Source organism: Cryptomeria japonica, chromosome 10, assembly GCF_030272615.1.
Source record: "Cryptomeria japonica chromosome 10, Sugi_1.0, whole genome shotgun sequence".
Classification (NCBI taxonomy): domain Eukaryota; kingdom Viridiplantae; phylum Streptophyta; class Pinopsida; order Cupressales; family Cupressaceae; genus Cryptomeria; species Cryptomeria japonica.
The window spans coordinates 246,043,667-246,065,934 of record NC_081414.1 but is presented as its reverse complement, the minus strand read 5'-3'; the positions used below and the strand labels follow the sequence as shown (position 1 = coordinate 246,065,934).

Genomic DNA, 22,268 nt, shown 5'->3' with positions numbered 1-22,268 from the left:
ATAGTGTGCGATAATGAGTGCTCCTAGCTAATACAAAGTTCCATTTGCTAAACTTGTAACCACTCTTCTTAAAAGTCACATGCATAATTAAATAATTTCTTTTAAATAAAAAAATCTTTTTTTTTAATTAAGCAAGGGATGTGTAATACATCTTTGTAAATTTTAACCTTTCCATCACTGAAAATCATTTTTTTGATAGCCCAGAGTGTCCTCGCAACCTTAATATCAGACATATCTTATTTCTTCCTTCTTTCTACTCCCCCTTTTGAACATGCAATTATATTTTAATTCTCATCAAAGGAGAATAAGTGCAACCTTAATATTCGACATATCTTATTTCTCCCTTCTTTCTACTACCCCCTTTTGAACATGCAATTATATTTTAATTCTCATCAAAGGAGAATAAGCACAAATTTTGATTTCAAAATGATATAATATCTTAATAATAAAATGGTCTACCATGTTAGTAATAGAATGTTATAAAACATTATTGACAGTATGTAAAATTGTTCAATGGATCAACCAACGAAATTTTTAAAACATTAATTATTACAGTAACATACTATACGAAGAAAAAAGGAATTTGCAAGCACATCTCATTTTAATTCTGAAAATAGTAACATATCTAACACCCTAAAAATTTAAAAACTCCCCATTTGATCTAATCAAATAAAGTGACACTTTAGAGATACAAACATCCTATGGAAGGAATCACTTCAATTGGTCTATTTCGGTGATGGAATTGATGATATCAAGCAAGAAATGCAGATTATTGAACCTCAGGCTCAATTTATTTACTTAACTAAACAGAAGATGAAAACATATTATGAAATTGCAATAAACTCATGGTCAGGCATTAGATCTCTCCATCCCATAGCTCTTCAATGGTTCTGTAAGGGCTAGTCGTTGAGTTTACAAGATCTTCTCCCTTCATATTCTTGCTCTGCTCAAGCTTGCTCATTTTTGCATGGTCTTCTGTAGTTAAGCACCAGTCAAAAACCTGAAAATTTTCTGTTATCCTCCCTTTATTAAAGCTCTTGGGGATGACACACACTCCCTGCTCTATTGCCCACCTCAACACAACCTGCAAGGAACATACAAGGTACTATAACAGGAATGCTAATTCACATGCAAACTATAACAAGATAAAGATATATGAGGTGGCATGTATTAAAAAATTAGAGAAGACATGAGAAGTATATACTTGTGCTATAGACTTTCCATGCTTTTGAGCAATTTCCTTAATCACAGGGCTGTCCATCACCGCGTTGGATCCCCATGGAGTTTTTGGAGCTCCGAGAGGAGACCATGCACATACTTGAATTTTCATCTTACTGCAGTACTCTCTTAGCTTTTTCTGCTGCCACATTGGGTGCATCTCTACCTACCATATTCCACCACTTTTGATTAATTAATAACTTTTCAGAGAAAATGTAGATAACTAAACTTAGAAGAGAAACAGTACACAGTTTAGCATTACTTGATTGGCAGCAGGAGGAATTTTGGCATATTTCAACAGATCTTCAATTTTTTTACAGGAAAAATTGCTCACACCAATGGCTTTGGTGAGACGCAATTCAAAACATTTTTCCATGCCTTGCCATGTAGATTTGATATCCAGAGGCAAAAAGTCTTCCTCCTTTGGTGGAAGGGTATGTCCTTTCCTCAACCTTACAGGCCAGTGCAATAGATACAAGTCTAAGTATTCCAACTGCAAATTTCTGCAATAAAATTATTTGTTACATATCTATGTGAAAAAGATAACTCTAAGATAAAAAACAGAGTATTAAGATGTGTGTGTAGAATTAAATACTTGAGACTTTTGGTGATAGCAGCAAGAGGATCGTCATGTTCATCATCCCACAGTTTAGTGAGGACAAACACTTCCTCCCGCTTCACAACACCGCTTTGGAAAGCTTCTGTGAGAGCTGCTCCTAACGCACCTTCTGACCCATAACAGCTCGCGGTGTCAAAAAATCGGTATCCAATCTGTATTCCAAGTCCGAAAAAAAATGTAGGATCTTACAAGCCTATTTACCCATGTATTATATATATATATTCACTGAAGCAATTCAAACAATATTCTGATCTTAAAAGTGATGTTCTGATTGTGTGCTTTTCCATCAAGGAAACTTGATAATAGATGACAAGAGAACAGAAATGCTTGTTCTATAGAACTTAAAACAGTGGACACTTTGTTTTTCACCAAAAAAAAAAATGTAGGATCTTAAAAGCCTATTTACCCATGTATTATATATATATTCACTGAAGCAATTCAAACTATATTCTGATACCTTAAGAGCCGCATGGACAGCAGCCTTGATCTCCTCATACTGGACAGCTGGAGCGCCAGTTCCAAGCCCAACTACAGGCATTTTGTTTCCCGTATTCAGTTCTGCCATATTTGCTGCCATTCTACTCTCAGAATGAATTAATATCAACTCGACAATACGTTTATTTATAAAGTTTTTTCAGAACTAATTTAACACCACCAAGAGTTAATTTAAGGCTAAATGGTACTTTTTTCTACCACGTGGAAGGTTACAGTCAATGTGCGCGTTGATGAAATATTAAAACCAGTACGATACGTTTCTCTTGGAATATTAAAACATACATAGTTGGTATCAATTTTCCACGGCCTATCTTGAAACAAAGACGGTTTGCATTTGTTTGCATTGACATTTGGATAAAATGCCAAAGGCCACAGGTCACATCAGTTACAATAGATTAAATGATAAGTTAGGAAATTTCAGATTGATTCTAACCTTTGTCTTATGTATGATCCTTGTGTCTTTGGTGGACAATTATTTTATTCAGTTATTTTTTGTAGAAATTTCTTTATTCAATATAAAAAAAGAAAAATATGAAAATGATTAATTAAAAGAATTTGTTGAAAACAAAAGAATATAATATATTTTCGATTAATATAAGTATACAACAAATATTTTGAACAGGTTTAGAATTCAAGATAGAAAACCTTCACCAACACCAATAGCTGTAGGTCTAAAGTTGCGCAAGGAAGATTACACTAACAATGTGAATCCAACTATATATAAATGTTTGGTTGGAAGTTTGATGTATTTGATAACAACTAGGCTTGATATAATGCATACAATAAGTTTGATATCCACATTTATGGAGACTCCAAATGAGACACAATGACAAACATTTAAGAGAACTCTTAGGTAAGTGAATGGCACCAAGAGATATGGTATTTTGTATATTGTAGCAAATGTGTTTGGGCTAGTTGAATACATTTATAGTGATTGGGTAGAAAGTGTAGATGATAGGAAGAACACATTAGGATTGTGTTCCATTTGATTTTGAAGGCTTTTGGTGTTGAGGCAATGCTCATTTTGGGGACTCCCTTCTGCTGCTATTGCTATTTCAGTCGCCCCTCCTCTGGCTGTAGTCTTTTGTGATGCTATTGTTGTTGGGGCTAGAGATGTTTCTTGGCTTTTGTCTACGTTCATCGAAGCTTTTCCTAGCTTTGTTGCTCATCCTCATCGGAGGCATTCTCATCGTCTATCTTGTGCCAAACCTCCCTTGTGGTGGTATGTGGTTAGGAAGTGGTGGAGAAGGAAGAATAAGAAGATGAAAAAACAATTTTTGGCAAAAATGTTTCATCAATAGCTCAAATGATGAAGAACGTGTTTTTTGATGGAAGAAGAAACCATATATAAATTAGATATCATTCAATAAGAGAGTTAGTTGAAAATAGATAAATATAAGTCAAGTATTGTAGGTCTAAGTAATAGTGATTTTTATTGAGTACAAATAAATTGTCTAAGTAAATTATAATGTCTTTGTATTGTTTTTGGTGATCTGAGAAGCTTAATTCATCATATCATATGATCTGGTTTGTAGTTTAGTTTTTCTGATTAGTGCTTTGAAGAGTTCAATTTTTCCTCAAGTATATTCCGGTGTGATTAGATCTTGAGCTGAGATTTTGGGAGATTGCTTGAGATGGTCTTGTATATCTTCATTTCAGATTGTTCGTGATTTGGTGCTCCGCAAGTTATCTTTCTTCGTGACAATTGTTCTTGTTTGTGTTCTTGAGTTTCAGATGTTGATCGATGAAGATTTGATACGTGGTGTTGGTGCAACTATTTTTGATGATTCTAACGTGCTTTCTAGTGTTTCCTAATTGTGTCCTATTTGTTTTTGATGATCCTCATTGATAGTTGAGCGAGTTCTTGGTGATTTTGCCGAATCGGTGATGTTCTTCGTGTTATGTCGCATTCTTGGTGGTGTAGCGTGATGTAGTTGATCTTGGCATGATTTTCGGTGGTGTTGCCTATTTAGAAATTTGATTTAGGTCCATGCTATGTCATGTATATCATTATATTGGTCTGGTGGTCGATCTTGGTATCATGTGATGTAATTTTGTAATTATGAGTTGAGAGTTTAGCTGACCTTGTTGTCAAGGTTGATGAATTGTATAAATAGATGATATTGTCAAGTAATTTTGGTATCGGGGTTGTCTTTGAATTATCAGAAAGTGGTGTATGTGTGAATAAGGATTCATCTTTCAGTGTGGTGTACTGAGCAGAGATTGGTGTTGCAGAGTAGACAATTGTGCTTAATCAAAACGGTCATCAGGCATTAGTAGATGTTATTATTGATCTTCATTCCTTCTAGATCTTGTAGTTCGAATCTTGTTGTAAGTTAGAGAAACTTCCTTGAGGGTTGTAGCCTTCCAGGTTATTGTATCTTGAGCTGTAAGATCTAGGCAGTGTGCTTGAATGCTAGTGCATTACCAATTGTAATTATTTTGACATACTATTGCAAAGTATCATCTTATTGTGGGTACGTTCCCACCGTGGTTTTTCCCTGAACCAGATTTTCCATGTCAAAATCTTGGTGTTGTGCGTGTTGTTATCAATTTGCTTATCTTTGTTGTTGTTGTTGTTGTTGTTGTTGTTTATCAGAATTGTATTTGTGGTTTAGTTTGAGAATCCAATAAAAAATTGATTCATGCCCCCTCTCAGTTTTCCTTCATTGTTGTTGCCAACACTTACCTCTTCATGGAGATACATGGTTTTAATGGTTGGGGACATGCCTTGGATTTAACTAGTGGATTATACAGACATCCCTTGTCACTACCGTCATTGTTTTTCTACTGGCCATTTGGCCTCAGATTTCTCTTGGGGATGTTGAAAGGTCCCTACTTATTGGTGGTGGCACGCTATTAATGATGATTTCACTATTGTAGATTTTGTCTTACCAGATGTGGTCTCTTCTAAGGAACCTGATGGGCTTCCTTATGTGGTAACTTTGTCCTGTCCTACGAATGCAATTGTGGTTCCTCCTTCTACGTTCTCTCAACCTGTGTCTTTATTGGTTGCTCTGTTTTAGTCTTCTTTGGTGGATGTGGGTTGTCCATCACCTCACCCTTTTGTTATCTATCTTTGTCCTTTTATTGTCCTCTTAGGGGGTTGCCCTCTAACCCTCTTGGAGGGATCTTGGATGATAACATGACATGGACTATTCTTCATCAACACATGAAAGTTCATGTGTCCTCTTCTCCCCCTCTTTCCCTTTCCTTGAAAGAGTAGTTCTTATTTTTGGGTTGGTACGCTTGTTTCCTGCCAATTGTTTGCTCCAATCAAAAGATTTTTTTAGGGTTTTTTCCACATCTCATGAGACCCCTTTGTTTGTCTTTTATCTTTTATGTAAGGGTTCAATCCCTCTTTTTCTTTATCTAATCAAAATAAAAGGTGAATTGTCATGTCGACAGAATAGAACCTTGTTATGTATATTAAAAAGAGATAAAAAATAGAAGTGGTTCTCTCATCTATACTACATTATGATAACTAGTAATATATTTCCATTGGGTATTAACAAATTAATAAGTATAGTCTACACATATTGTCTGCATAAAACTATGGGATTATTTGTTGATCCTAAATCTTAGACTTCAATTGGGGGAGAGGATTCAATAGTTAATCATTCTAATTTGAAATCTCTTAAAATCATACATGGTGTTTTAAAATTAATTTAAAACCATATGTGGTAGAAGAAGTATAAAGAAATATTTGTTTTGTATAATTTAGCCTTCTTAAAAAGATGTGGCTTGCAAATGTAATAAGGTGGTCATGGAAAATTTGAAGTTACCAATTAAACACACATAGATCCCTTTGAAGTTTGGTTCTTTGTTTAACGTCATGGTAAACTTGAGAGATTTGACTGATTCAACAATTTCCATTTATTAGTTTAATGTGGTTAAAATATAATTTTGTTCGACAAGTGTCATATAGAGGGGATGATCCACTAGTTGTATGGGCTAGCTTTTTAAGCATATGACAGTTGCATTGAATATCATAGGACCTTATTTATTTTTAAATGTGGATTGAGCATATAATTAGTGATCAAAAGTTATTTTGTATTTTTATAATAATAGTATTTATTTTATAATTGAGAAAATTATTGTAATAAGAATGTTTGTTTTGTAGTATTGTAAGGGAAGGATATTAGTAGCTACCCACCCTATCTTCATGATCCTAAGCTCATAAATGGGATATTGACTTTTGATATATTTTGGGTTTCTTTGTATGTGACTTAAGAGCTTAAAGCTACTATTTCAGCTTTTGTGTAGTTATGATGAATTTAGGATAACTTGTTATGTGAACATCGGTCAAAAAGTGGTTATTGAGAGGTGACACCCAATGCTTATTTATAGACATCCCAATAATTGTGCACTACAACCACCTAAAAAATTCCCCCTAGGTATAATATTAAAAAATAATTTCTAAAAAAGAAAGTAAAGATTAGTTTATCTATATTTAGATTATAATTATCATATAAAACTTACCCAATGATTATTTTATCTATGTGAAGAACAAAAAAATATTGATATATTGAAAAAAGTTTAACAATTTTCTTGTAAAATTAAGTTATTTAGAAAATCTTGAATAATAGAAAATAAAATTAGAAAAATTCTTTTTAGTTTCTTTTGCAATTGTTTTGACCTGATACTAATGAACTTGTTCGTCAACTTCATCCAATTTGACTCTATCAAGATCAGAATATTATTCAAGAATCTGACTCTTGTGGTACCCTTATGACATCTCTAGAATAGTGAAGTAGGTTGAGTGGTAAATATGAAAGGCAACTAGATTACCATTTCTCCAATATCTTGAGCTTATTGAAATCTAGATGAGTGGGAACGCCAATTTTATAATGAGAAATACTCAAAATTTGATTAAGACTACCTAGAAATGATTTTTCAATCAAAGCTAGAACCGAAGTCTTGACAATATATTTGGGCTCTTTGAAGTCTAAGAGTGTAGCTATAAACTTGGATGATATGTCATAGTTTACTATGTATCTATCCTTGGAGACAACAAATTCTTCTCCCAACACCCACTAAACAACATAGAAAATTAGCCCACTTTGAGTCCTAAACATAGATTGTAGTTGCATGTCTATCACTTTACCTGTAAAGGCCATTTGGTATTAGGTTCTTAAGAGTTTATCACAACTGTATATAGAATAATAAAAGTGAAGAAAAATGAGATATTTTTTAATTTATATGCATACTCAAATTTCTAATAAGTAAGCTTGGCTAAAATTAATCTCACATGAACAAAATTTAGTAGAGGTATTGTTAATCAATAATTTATTTAAATTATCACTCTTGCCAAAATGTTAGTCTCTAATTGATAAAATTTAGGGTTTGACCTCTAAAAAGAGGAAGTTGAAAGAGATAATGTTTTTTGGTTCATTGAAACGTGAGAAGAAGAAGAAAGACTTGAAATGAGAAGATATAATTGAGTTAGATGATCCAAAATATCCTATGGTTGAAGAAGAGTTGGAGATTGCAGAGCAAGAGAAAGACGATTATGAGGAAGAAGCAGATAATATGCAGAATATGCTGGAGAAATGTGATCGTGGTAAGAGGACTCTATCTGAATACATAAATGAGATGAGAGACTATATTAATAGTGCCAACTGAGTTTACAGTTATTGTCTACAATGGCTAGCTGCTATTGTGAAGTTCAAAAAAAAAAATTGAATTTGTTGAAGAGGAATTGAATTCCATTGGCAACTTATTGGATTTTCTGAATGATAAAGATGGTGAGCATAGGAAGAAAGTAAATTCCCTACAGTTTGAGTTATTATCTTTCTAAATGCAGAAGGAATATTATGTGAGGATTTTTTTGAAAGTTAAGGAGATTGTTGAGGCTAAATTGGAACACTTTTCAGTATTGCTTAATGACACACTTGAGTATGAGCAGAATCCATCTACTCCAAATAATTTATTCCATGCTATTGATGTGTTGGTTGAATATAGAAGCTTGTTTGTTAGCATTAAATTGGTTGCACATTCATGGAAGGTTCTCCTTCTGAAGCTTAAGGAGAAATATTAACAGATTTTTCTAAAGGAGAGAAACTAAGGAATTTATTTTTGATATATAATTTTGATATTCTTTTTATTGTTGAATGCATTCTTTTTCTTTTTCATCAAAGGAACCCTTTATCCTTGATGTCAAAGGGGGTGAAAGGTAAATGAAGAAATGGGGAGAAAGTTTAATGGAGAAACAATGAGAAAAGGTAAATGGAGAAATGGAGATATATAAATCATATGAGTAAGGGGGAGCTATATGCCAATATACATGCAAACATGTTTTTGAGATTATTCTTTTTGAGATATTTTGCCATGAATGACAAAGGGGAGATTGTTATATTTGTGCGATTGTTGTCATTGACGTCAAACCTAGTGATCTGGTTGGACCGGATGTAGCATATTGAGTAGAGTAGTAATGATGAACAAATAGCAAGAAGAGAAGTGATAATGAACAGGTATTGAGTAGCTAAGTATGTATGATCTACTTTATTTATTCCCAGAAGATCCTCTTCCCCATAATCTTTTGTTTTTGCTTATTATGGTTTGTATCTAGTTCCAGTATCAGTTGTTGCAGTTAAATTGCTATCCAAATGTATGTATTGCATTATTATTTATGGATCCTATGTTCTAGAATCTGTGGCACTTGTATCTTGATGTTGGAAGTTTTTATACTTGGAATTTATGCTTATGGGTCCATATATTTGGGTCTGGTAGACCCTTGTTTTGCTCTGGTAATTGAGGCATGTGTTTTGGTGATTGGAGTGTGTAAAAGATTTGTGAAGGATGGCTTGGTTATCCTATTTTGGTTGAGGAATGCTTGTGGAACATGTTGATCCAAACAATGCATTATTGTGTAAACCTTTTTGTGTTTGGCCGACATATTACCTTGGTGTATGTTCTTACCGATATATATATATATATATATATATATATATATATATATATATATATATATATGTATGTATGTATGTATGTATGTATGTATGTATGTATGTATGTATGTATGTATGTGTGTGAAAAATGTGATGGGAAGAAGAGTATAAATTGTGCGAGTGACAAGGAGAGTAGTAGTAATATGTAAGTAGTATGTCGTATGAACAATAAAGTATGATGTATGTGTAAGAGAGAAGGTGTATGTGGAAAGGTGCAAGTGCAATTATAGTGTTGCAGTATTTGTTTACCAAATCTACTCCTAAACCTCCTAGTAGCCTTTCTCTCATGAACTCAATCATCACATTAAATTCCACTCCCCCTAATCATGTTCTAAGACCTCTAGGGAATACACCAAAAATAACAAGGAGTCTTATAGGCAACATCAATAAAGAATCCATATGACAAGACCAATTAGCAATACAATCCAATTGCCATGATGCCAACAATGCCAATATAATCAAGAGCCTCAATAAAATATCATATAACAAGTAGCCAATATAGTGCATAAAACCATCCAATTCAACCAAACACATAAACAAATCCTCATAAGTGAGGCTCATCAACTTGCTGGAGCAAATCAAGAACATAACCTCAACGGCAAGGCATCTCAACTTGTTGGAGACATAATACAATAAAATAATCAATTCTGATCATAGACAACACTGGAAAATATCAGAAAACATCATCAAAATCCTTTGGTATGAAAACATAACTAAGAAAATCGACCCATAACTCCAAAATCATCAGAAACATATCAACAGAGTATATTAGCGCATACACCCATTAGTGCAATGCTTTTACCCAATAGAATGACACATGTACATAATAGTATAGTGCATTTATAACACGAAACAACACTTTTGCCACAAGATTTCGCGTATACACATTATAATAGTGCATTCATTACATATAGTAGCACTTTCAATAAACAGTTTAGCACATTTGTAATATTAAATAGTGCTTTCAATAAAAACATTAGCGCATATGCTAAAACAATGCATTCACACAAAAACTCAAAATATGGAGACTGGAAAATACAATAAGGCAAGATAAATTACTGGGACAATGAACAAGGCCGAAAACACCATAGATAGAATCGCCCAAACTGACAGAAATACAGGGAATAGTAAAAAATGAATAAGAGATTGATATATAAAGGCAAATCAAAATTCCACACAAAATCTTCTGACAATCTCATACACAAAGAGCTACACATTGAAACAAAACACAGGTAGACTCCAACTTGTTGAGAGTATGATCAAATGGGAATCAATACAACACCTCCAAAACAGCTCTATCCATAGAGAATTATACCTAAATCACATTCATAGAGCATTCTCAGAACAAGTATAATCTCGCTCATGACAGGAAAGAAATCAATATAACTCCATATGGGTGAACTCACAAAGCTGGTTCCCACTTTTTGGTACGTCTTGATTTTTGCTGAAATCATACATTTTTTAGAAAATATAATGATTTAAGTTTTAAGAGATCCCATTTGAAGTAATTAATCGAAGAGAGTTAAATCAAAGGCTCTTAGATAAAAATTTCCTAGATAGAACCTCTCTACTTCTAAATCATACTTGCAATGGAGTCTCCTTTGCATCATATCTAATGTTGATAAAAAACCAATTTTACATTAGCTTTTGAGGGGTCAAATTAATTCATTTAAAAGTTTTTTTTTTAAAAGTATTTAGTCCTTGTTATAAGATTTCCAAATAGCATAACTTTTCATATATTTAATTTCATTAATATATTTTTATTTTATTTCTTATGAATGTAGGTTTTTCACCAAACATGAACTTCTTTGTTCAATGCATTGGGAAAAATGGTAAACTAATTCAAAAAAATTCTAAAAAATATCTATGCACTAGGTATTGGTGTTTTCTTTCTAACAAAAAAAAGAAAATTGAATTTTGATATATATAGAACAAGTTATGTGTTCAAACCTACACCTATATCTAAATTATAATTAGTCAAACTTCAAAACTTAATAAAATGAAAAATATTCAACATACCACTATCAAACTAACTGCGTGCCCTGGGTATTGATGTTACAAACCAAAATTCAAAAGAATTAAGTTTTTATCACTTACAAAAAAAATTATGCATTTCGGGATACACATCACTCTTAAAAAATGTTGTTTGGTGTAAAAAACTACTTTTTGAGGGAGATGGAAAAAATATATATATATATTCAAACAAATTTGAAAAAAATCTATTTAGAATATACAAACAAGATGCTAAAAATCACTAGTTTATATTAGCTTCAAATTATTAACGGTTTAAAAGTTATAGGTGTCGGAAAGTGAAGGTTTTTTTCAAAATATTCATCTAAGTGTCAAAGTTGGTCAAAAAGTGGGAACCAGTATTGTGAGTTCACTCATATAATTATTTTTCCCCAAATTCATATTGTAAAACTATAATATAAATCTATATTCAGTAATTTCCCCAAAGCTCCCAAAGGCAATCTTTCCAACAAACACCATGTAGACAATATTTTCTGGAAAATAAAATACATAAGGGAGAAAAAAAAAACCCCACCAAACTGAAAAATTGATGAATGGAAAAGAAGTTGATGAAGCACAATCCACAGTCCAAATCCAAGAAAGTCAAGCAACCGACATATCTAGCCAAGAAATTAAAACACAAAAGAAACTCCAAAAATGATAACTCAACAAAATGCATAGGCCACCAAATAAATAAAAAATTGCATTCAAACAATAGGCAAAATCCAGCCAATCAAAATACTCCAAAATGCTATATAATCTACCTACCATGCCCAAATATGAGATTTAATTTTTCCAAGGATTTTTAGCCAATAATCATAAAGGGTAGGTACACTATATAATATTTATTTACCCACATGTAGTAACAAGAGATATTTTTTAATAATTTAAAATTAAATGAATAAATAAACTAAATCCCACCAATAAATAGACCAAGGGAAATTAGTAAATAAAAAGCCTTGAATATAATATAAATCCATAAGTATAAATAAAACCATAATAAAATAAAAGCCTTAAATAAATATAAAGTCACATACAATTTGAGTTGACCTAGTGGTGGAGAACTTGTGCTCTTCACGAGAGGTCACAAGTTCAAATCCCACAAGGGGGTAGGGTATGTACATCTTATTGGTTTCGGCTCATAAAGAAATGAGATGTCTTGCACGATGCTATATGTCGATATTAAAGTCCAGGGGGTTGAGCTTAGTTGGTTAAAGCATTGAGTTCTCAGTGTGGAGACCCAAGTTCAACTCCCAAGAGGGACATCTTTGTGGAATTCTAAGTTGTGACTCTTGGTCTTCCATTGGTTGTATTTGTCACATTGTTTAAAATGGATTTCTAATTTGTGACCCTTGGTCTTCCAATTGTTGTTTCTAGTTTGGTGCTCGAAAGGAGCTTGTATTTGTGCTCGAAAGGAGATAGTATTTGTAATAAGCTTACTCGAAAGGAGACAATATTTGTAATAAGTTTGTAATTGTTCTATGATACTTAATACAAAAAAAAAATATAAAGTCACAATTAAATATAAACCATAAATAACCAAATAATCAATTAAACAATAAATAAATAACAATTAATTAATTAAATAATAAACCAATAAACCAAATAAATAAATAAATACAAACTATTAAATCCACAAGACATTAATCAAATAATAATAAATCACCCAATAATATTTAATTAACCAAACTATAATAATAAATTAAATTAATATTAATAAACTATATTAATCATGCAATCCTACAACCACCAATCCATGATACAACATGTATAATAATATATCGTAAATACACAAGCAAGTGATAGAGAATTGCAATGCCATATCCTGCTTGCAATGAGTGATATGATATCGTCCCTATCATGAAGACACTAGAAAATAATTACAATCACTTAGCATCAACTCAAACATCATGATCATAAAATAGGGTTAGCTTAATCACAATATCATCGAAATCTCATGAGCAATATAATCCATCTAGATGAGAAGTGCATATAGAGATCATCACATATGAATACATCATCATAATAATGTGTCCAAATACAATTGAAATAATTTTTATTAGTTTTTAATACTTTTAAATTTTCACAAACACATATGTATACATATATATCTATCTATATATGTAAGTGTGTATGTGTATATGTATATGTATATATGTATATATACATATATATGTAAAGCGGAAAATCGATCGAACCCTAGTTGCTCTCCCCTCTTCCAACTCCAAGGAGAGAGAAGGGAGGTTACTAGGGTTGACGGTTTTCACTTAGGGGAGACTTTACATTCAAAAGAGGGGTTGAAACCCACAAGATCCAATCCCACACAATGCAAGATTGGATTCTAAATGAGTTTCAAGGGTTAAGACAGCAAGGCTACCCTCTTTTGTAAAGAATGTAGATAGAATGATTAGGCTAGGAATACATAGAAAGTGAGAGAGATTCACTTATAAACTGAGATAGGGATATAGGATGAAGCTGCGGACCTGGAATTAGCAGTAAAATGTCGATACGGCACTGTCCTACAAATTTGAGCAAAAGTTGATGGGACGATGGCGCCTGGCGTGCACACGGTCCTCCGAAAAATCCACGAAACGAAGGGGGATCTGTTCGTCTCTGCACAAGGATTCCAGATCTTCAATTTCAGCCGCATACCTGCAACCTACACACAGAAAAGCGAAGACGATTGGGGGGTTAGGGATTAGGGGTTTGCCCTTAGGTCAAACCCTGGTTTCGGAATTAACCAAGAAATGAGAAATGCTATAAATGTAAATGATTGTAATGTAAAACAAGTACTAATACCTTGTTGTAAGGATGTTTGTATCCTTATATGCGAAGGTATAGATGTTGTTGTTTATTGTGTGTCGTATGTTGTAGTATGTGATCTCCTCTTCAATGGTTGAATCCTTGTCTTGAATGCAACACTTAGCCTTGAATGGAGACTTAGAATGATCAATTGCTTGAAGGAATGTTTGAATGCTTGAATGCTTGAATGCTTGAATGTTTGAATATCGCTTTCACCTTTTTTCCATCCATCCAAATGAGAGAGGAAAATGTCGTTTATATACTTGTCAATTAGGGTTGATAGACTGATTTTCCCGACCTTAGGCCGACCAAGAAATGATATTTTCCATTTTGCAAACAAAAAGACCCGAAGTCCCATAGGAGACCGGGCCCAAAATAGGGCCAGGGACCAGGGCGTTGGGCGCTCTGGTCCCACCTCCCGAGACAGCAGGGTGCAAAGGAGGATCAGGCCAGGGTGCTGGAAAAATGCAGTTTTTGGTGTCGTGGACAAGTTTTGGGGTCTCCATTCAGGTTTCGTGTTGCGTCGCCATCGTGAAGACCGAAATGTAGTCGAAATTGCAAGTGTCGCAATTTTAGGACGCTACATTTAGCCCCCACTTTAGCGGGAGTATAGGCGTATGCTCATACTTCTGGTAAAGTACAAGGAAACAACATTGAAAGACTTTCATCACATCAAGGAGGCAAGACACACCAAGCCCCCAGTGGACTAAGGATCTTACGACTTCAATTGACAAAGTAAAAGGGAAGATCATGGGGGAGAACCATGACTGTCAGTAGTAAGGTTCCCTCACTATGAGTCATGCAAGAAAAATACCAAAAATTTTCAAGGCAAAGCTAAGTTCACCAAGAAATTTTCAAGTATCCTGAAGGGATAGACGGGGTGTATGCCCCCCTACGTTAAAACGATCGCACACGCCTCAACGGGGGTGATTGCTTTTAACGTAGTGATACACATAAGAAATGAAAAGGGAAAGGAGCACGTTATCACAAAGATTTAGCCCCCAAGTGTGAGATAAACCCAAGGATAATAGACACAAAACACAAAGCACAAGGTGACTTCGCTTTCCTCGGGGTCAGTATGCTGTATGATAGTTCATGTATATCATATGTATGTATGCATAATTGTTCTTCATTCCCCAATCAAGGAAGGTCACCTAGAAGAAGGGAACACATGTGTCTTTTGAGTCAACATGAGAGAGACCAAAAGAGATCTCAATGCTTTGCATCGTCCTCAAGTAGACAACACTAAGGACAAAAAATAGAAGAATGAGAATAACACATAGAAGAAGTAACAAAAGAGAGGAGGAGAGAATCTGCTATGCTAATGTAACTAGTCTAGCATGTCATCTACCCCCCGATCTTGCTGATCAATGTTTCGGGAAGGCAGGGAACACGCTAGAGGAGGAACATCCAACACAACAGATGGAGCTATCACAAGATCCAAACAAGGGCCATGTTCATGTTCCAAGCCACATTGTTCTTGTCTAGGAGCTAGGATAAGTGCTTTAGAAAATTCGTTAGATAAATAGTTATCAAGTTCATATTCACTATCAGAAGCAAGAGGAGTAACATGTTCATCATGAATAACATTTTCATCTATATCATCATCAAGATTTATAAAAATAGGGTTTTTAACTCGCACAGGATCAAGACCATCATGCATCTTATGTTTAGGAGATTTTGGAGAAAATGGAATAATGCTTGTTGAAGGTGTTTTTGGAGATTGCAAAGTTTGAGAAGCAGCTGCTTGAGCTCTAAGACAACACTTTCGTCGACGTTCACGTGCAGAACGATTTCATCTAGTCTTAGTAGGAAGTGGAGAAGATTGAGGAGGAGGAATGTTCTCATCCTTATCACTTGGGTGTTTAGGTTGTGGTCTCTTAGGCTGGATAATAGGAGAAGAGGAAGGTCTCTTCTCTCTATAAAAGGACGGAGGAGGAACTGCTCCATATAAAGGAGGAATTTTTGGTTTAGGAAGGAGACCAAGTCCATCATGACGAGAAGGTATAGGTATACTTTTAGAAGGTTTATTAGGCATAGATATAGTCACATCCATAGGAATGGGTTGGGAATCTTCTTGAGGAAAGACATTAGTTTTATCTTTCAAAGGAAGAACTTCCTTCTCAAGAACGATAGGAATGTCAAGTTTGGGTGTTCTAGGTTCACTTAGAGATAGGATCATATCTATTTTCCACTTTTGATAAGATTTGAAAAGATGATCACTTCGCAGAGGAAGAGATTGGAATTGTTTAGGCCAAAAATAATCAATAGGAACGCTAGAAGTTCTTTCAGCTGGTTTAAAGAGACTATGATTGACAGTAACAAATTCACCCTTATGGGGAAATTTCAAACACTTATGTATAGGAGAAGCAATAGCTTTCATGGAAGATAGCCAAGGATAGCCAAGCTTCACACGAAATTGTTCGGATGAAGGAATAATAGCAAAGCTCACATCAAGGGATTTGTTATGAACTTCAATAGGTAATGTAATAGAACCAATTGCAGGAGAAGAAAATGCATCAAATAATTTCACAATCACATCTGTTTTGTCATAGATCACTTGATTCAATTGCAAAGTAAAAAGAAATTCTTCAGTAATAACATTAACCATGCACGAAGGATCAATAAGCACTCCACGGCAAGGTGTATTCTTGACTTTTGCAACTATGTATAAAGGACCATCAGGTGCCCTGATAGTTTCACTAGAATCAAATGTGATGGAAGGTTCTTTAGGGATTTCTTGCTACTCTACAAAGTTAATCACATTCGGAGTCATAGACACAAGACCATCAGATGAAAAAGAGGAATCATTAGTCTCAATCGCATTAGAGGTATGAGATGGTAATGGATCAGTAAAAATCTGAAGATTTTGGTTAGGAGGAGCTACAGATGTGTTGCCTTTATCATTCACTCCAGAAACAGAGATAGTATTATTATCAATCAAATCTTGAATCTTACCCTTTAAAGAAAAACATTTTTCAGTATCATGCCCAGGTTGATGATGAAATTGACAAAAAGCTTTGTTATCAAAATAAGGTGAATTAATCTTTGCAAGATCAATTTGCCTTATAGGAGGAAGAGTAAGCACATTTTTTTCCAATAACTTATTCATAATACTATGCAATGATTCATTCAAAGGAGTATACTTTCTTTCTTTCTTGAAAAACATAGAAATAGGAGGCACACCTGATGCTGCATTCACATTGTTGTTGATGATGTTTTCATTGAATTTGATGGAATCTCTGTTCGGTTTAAACTTTCCAAATGGTTGTTGACTGCTATCACCCTTATCACTCGGAGCCATAGGATGTGATTGTTCCATTTGACTCACAGTCAGTTGATAATTGTGAAGAGTTGCGCACAACTGTTGGAAAGAAGTAAACTTAGAAAACAGAAGTTTGTCTCGAATATCTTTTTGTAAATTAGAAATAAAGATTCTTTGAATATCATTGTCAGGCACTGGAAAAGAAATTTGAGCATACAAATGCTTATATCTACCAATGAAATCAGTCACTTTTTCTTTAACACCTTGTTTACAATGCATTAAATCAATCAAAGTAACTTTAGGACTTATATTGTTTTGAAATTGTTGAATGAAAGCATTTGCAAGTTGTTCGAAAGAAGTAATAGAATAAGAAGGCAACAAGCAATACCATTGTAGGGCTTTATCTCTTAATGTTCTAGTAAACAGTTTTGCAAGCAACCTTTGGTCATAAGCAAAATCAGTACATATTGTTTGAAAAGTCTTAACATGTGCTAGAGGATCTCCTTTACCATTATAAAGCTCCAAATGCGAGATTTCAACATGTTTAGGGGGGATAGCTCGAACAATGTCCAGAGAAAGTGGGCTCACAACATCAAATGTGGGCACACTAAACTTAGATTGATTCATAGAGGCAATTTGTTGCTGTAAAGAAGAGACAGTTTGTGCAAGATTGTTAATGGTCGCTTCAATCGAAGAATTCATATTAGATGTGTTAGATTGAGATGGAGGTGTTATGTTATTGAAAGAAGGTAAAGAGTAAGGTGGCGGGACACTATGATAGTTAGTCATAGGAGAGGATTGGAAAGGAGGAACACTACAAGGAGGAATGGAATGGTTGAATGAATTGCCCCCTTGCGTCATGTTCATTTGTGGAGATGTAATAGGAACACTCATTGAAGGAATGAATGAAGAAGTCAGATTAAATGAAGGAAGAGGGTTAATTGAAGAGGAAGGATTGCCCCCATGACTGGTAATCATAGGCGGAATGTCTTGTATGGAAGTAGCCATTATGTTTGATGTAAAGGTAGGTATGCTAGCAATAGAAGTTGTCAAGGGAATAGAATGATTGACTTGAGTGGGAGGTTGTGTATAACCTAAAGTTTCGGCACAACTCTTCATAGGCATCACATTCGAATCCACAATGTGTGCAATACCACGCAGAATATCAATTCCATTCTTATCACTTTGAAGCATATGTTTTAGACCCTCAATTAAAGGAAGAGCTTGACTATCGGGGTATTCTTGAGACATCCATTGTCGAAAATCGTCAAATTGGTTATCCAATTTCGCAAGTTGTTCTATAGAAACCTCATGGAGAGCTTCTTCATCATTAGGAGGATTAGAGGAATTACCCATGTCCTCGTTAAAAAGGCTATTCAAATTAGGTTCCATTTCCTCGGTAAGTAAACCTCGGAAAGACTTAATTCTACGGGTTCGTCTAACGGGAATAGTGTAAGTAGGGCTTATTGTTGTAAAACTCATGCACTAGAGAGAGAGAGAAAATTTTGAATTTTAGAGGTAGCAAATTTTAGTAAAATCAGCCAATCTTCTAGATTTAAGCTGTTAAATGCAATCACGACAATCTCCCGAAATTTCGAAAAAAATGTCAGGGACCGTGGTGCTCGGAGTGCACACGGTCCTCGCAACTTTTTTTGAAATTTGCAGGGATGAAAGGTATGATGATTTTAAAGCTAATCTAAAAAAATTGAGTGATTTTACGATCTGTAGATACGTCAAATTAAAGTTGCAATCTCAAAATTGAACCCTACCAAGATTGTCGAAAAATGCAAAATTTGAATTTTGAAAAAGAGAGGGAAACTGAAATTTTGAATTTTATGATTTTAGAGGGAATACCAAAGGCAATGCAAGTTTTGAAATTTAAAAGTTGACTCAATTTCACGCAAAATTCAATTTTGAAAGCGGAAATCAAAGTTGTTGTAATTAAGCACTTAATTTCAAAAGTCACAAATTGCAAGAATTTGAATAAAGCACTAAAATTTCGAATGAATGCTAACACAATTTTCAGATTTAGGACAGTAAGAACACAATTTTGACACAAAATTTCAATTTCAACAATTTTTGAATGATTAGGAGCCTTGAACCAAGCAATCACAAGACCCACTTTGACTGTAATTTTGAAAGTGTTAGACTTGATAAAATCAGCCAAAATTCTGGATTTTAGCAGAAAAATACAGTAAGATCTAGCTCCTGAAATTTCGAAAAAAATGTCAGGGACGATGGCGCTCGGAGTGCACATGGTCCTCGCAACTTTTTTCCAAATTTTCAGGGATGAAAGATATTATGATTTTATTGCGGAATCCAAAGTTACAGCCAATTTGGAGATGTTTTGATCAGTGAAATTGTCGGACAAAGGTTGAATCAAGAGGGTTTCAAAAATTAGGGTTTTGACACTTAACCACTTAATTTTCAAAATTAAAGCACAGATATGAATTGATAATTTGCAATGGAAGGGTAGATCTGAAACAAGCATTAACATTTAGACATTTCTCAAGCTCAATTACTAAAAAGAAAATTTAGGGTTTTTATGCAATCAAACTCTAAAATTTGTAAAAGATCAAACACGGAAATGTAATCAAGGAATCCAATTTTCAGATCTAACCATGAATAATCAGAAAGGATGTTCACGTTGGGTTCACCAAAATGTAAAGCGGAAAATCGATCGAACCCTAGTTGCTCTCCCCTCTTCCAACTCCAAGGAGAGAGAAGGGAGGTTACTAGGGTTGACGGTTTTCACTTAGGGGAGACTTTACATTCAAAAGAGGGGTTGAAACCCACAAGATCCAATCCCACACAATGCAAGATTGGATTCTAAATGAGTTTCAAGGGTTAAGACAGCAAGGCTACCCTCTTTTGTAAAGAATGCAGATAGAATGATTAGGCTAGGAATACATAGAAAGTGAGAGAGATTCACTTATAAACTGAGATAGGGATATAGGATGAAGCTGCGGACTTGGAATTAGCAGTAAAATGTCGATACGGCACTGTCCTACAAATTTGAGCAAAAGTTGATGGGACGATGGCGCCCGGCGTGCACACGGTCCTCCGAAAAATCCACGAAACGAAGGGGGATCTGTTCGTCTCTGCACAAGGATTCCAGATCTTCAATTTCAGCCGCGTACCTGCAACCTACACACAGAAAAGCGAAGACGATTGGGGGGTTAGGGATTAGGGGTTTGCCCTTAGGTCAAACCCTGGTTTCGGAATTAACCAAGAAATGAGAAATGCTGTAAATGTAAATGATTGTAATGTAAAACAAGTACTAATACCTTGTTGTAAGGATGTTTGTATCCTTATATGCGAAGGTATAGATGTTGTTGTTTATTGTGTGTCGTATGTTGTAGTATGTGATCTCCTCTTCAATGGTTGAATCCTTGTCTTGAATGCAACACTTAGCCTTGAATGGAGACTTAGAATGATCAATTGCTTGAAGGAATGTTTGAATGCTTGAATGCTTGAATGCTTGAATGTTTGAATATCGCTTTCGCCTTTTTTCCATCCATCCAAATGAGAGAGGAAAATGTCATTTATATACTTGTCAATTAGGGTTGATAGACTGATTTTCCCGACCTTAGGCCGACCAGGAAATGATATTTTCCATTTTGCAAACAAAAAGACCCGAAGTCCCATAGGAGACCAGGCCCAAAATAGGGCCAGGGACCAGGGCGTTGGGCGCCATGGTCCTGGGGGACCAGGGCACTGGGCGCTCTGGTCCCACCTCCCGAGACAGCAGGGTGCAAGGAGGATTAGGCCAGGGTGCTGGAAAAATGCAGTTTTTGGTGTCGTGGACAAGTTTCGGGGTCTCCATTCAGGTTCCGTGTTGTGTCGCCATCGTGAAGACCGAAATGTAGTCAAAATTGCAAGTGTCGCAGTTTTAGGATGCTACAATATGTACATATGTATATATACATATATGTACATATATGTACACACACATATGGATCTATACATACATATATGTATCTACATATATGCATACATACATACATTTGTGTGTGTAAATTTTTTTGACTTGGAGCTATGAACAAATGGGGTCACAAACGGGTGAGCTCATCCCCAATATAACCTTTCAACAATTAAATCTCAATGGAGTTTGAACCTTGAAGGCAAGAACAACAACATTACAACTTATCACACCATGCCAATATCAACTTTACATACATATATTTGATCACACTAAAATGACAATAAATAACCAACCTATCGCTATGAAATTAAATAAAACTTCACTTTCAAAAAAATCTACCATTCAAAACTCAATCTATAGACATGTGGACAATGATGACTAGACTTAATACTAATAGACTCAACTTTAATTTCTAATAAAAAATAAGATGACTCTAGTATATTCTAATCACTAGTCCATAAAGATTTAATAAATAATTACACCAACAAGATCTTGTAAATTAGTCATTACTCTTGTGGTATTTATGTGCTTGATGCTCCACTTCTATACCCAAATATGGTTTTCCTGAGTTCCTCCATCTAATTATGAGTTGTAACCATCCATGTCCTACACTTCTCAAGCTCAATTTCATCACTTCTAAATCACACAGTGTAGTGCCCCTCGTAGGATTGCATTTTGATTTACATATTGATAGACTTATTTAGACATATGGTTGATGCTTAGATGGTTACTTATGACTCTATTGCTATCTTAGAGGGTATTGATAATGCTAGTTACTCTATGTGGATTTATGTTATTTGATATGACTCATCATGTTTGGAGATTTATATGACTTGCGATGGTACTAACCCTATTTCATGATCATGATTTTATGCGATGCTTTGATGAACATTATATTGTGTTACTATCTTCGTGAGTAGAGACAATTTCATATCACTCATAGCGAGCATTATGTGACATTGTGATTCTTTATCACCTGTCTGA

The 22,268-nt window shown here is 34.6% G+C and overlaps 1 protein-coding gene across 1 annotated transcript; it reads right to left on the bottom strand.

Moving 5' to 3' along the window:
* Window positions 1–582: 582 nt before the first annotated feature.
* LOC131066576 (NADPH-dependent aldo-keto reductase, chloroplastic) lies at window positions 583–2,469 on the bottom strand. The gene is made up of 5 exons (XM_058001381.2): window positions 2,295–2,469; window positions 1,814–1,989; window positions 1,481–1,721; window positions 1,205–1,384; window positions 583–1,084 (listed from the first exon to the last, which is right to left on the bottom strand). Exons 1-5 carry the CDS (start codon window positions 2,412–2,414, stop codon window positions 857–859), a joined length of 945 nt encoding a protein of 314 aa, XP_057857364.2. The 5' UTR covers window positions 2,415–2,469; the 3' UTR covers window positions 583–856.
* Between the last annotated feature and the right edge of the window lie 19,799 nt (window positions 2,470–22,268).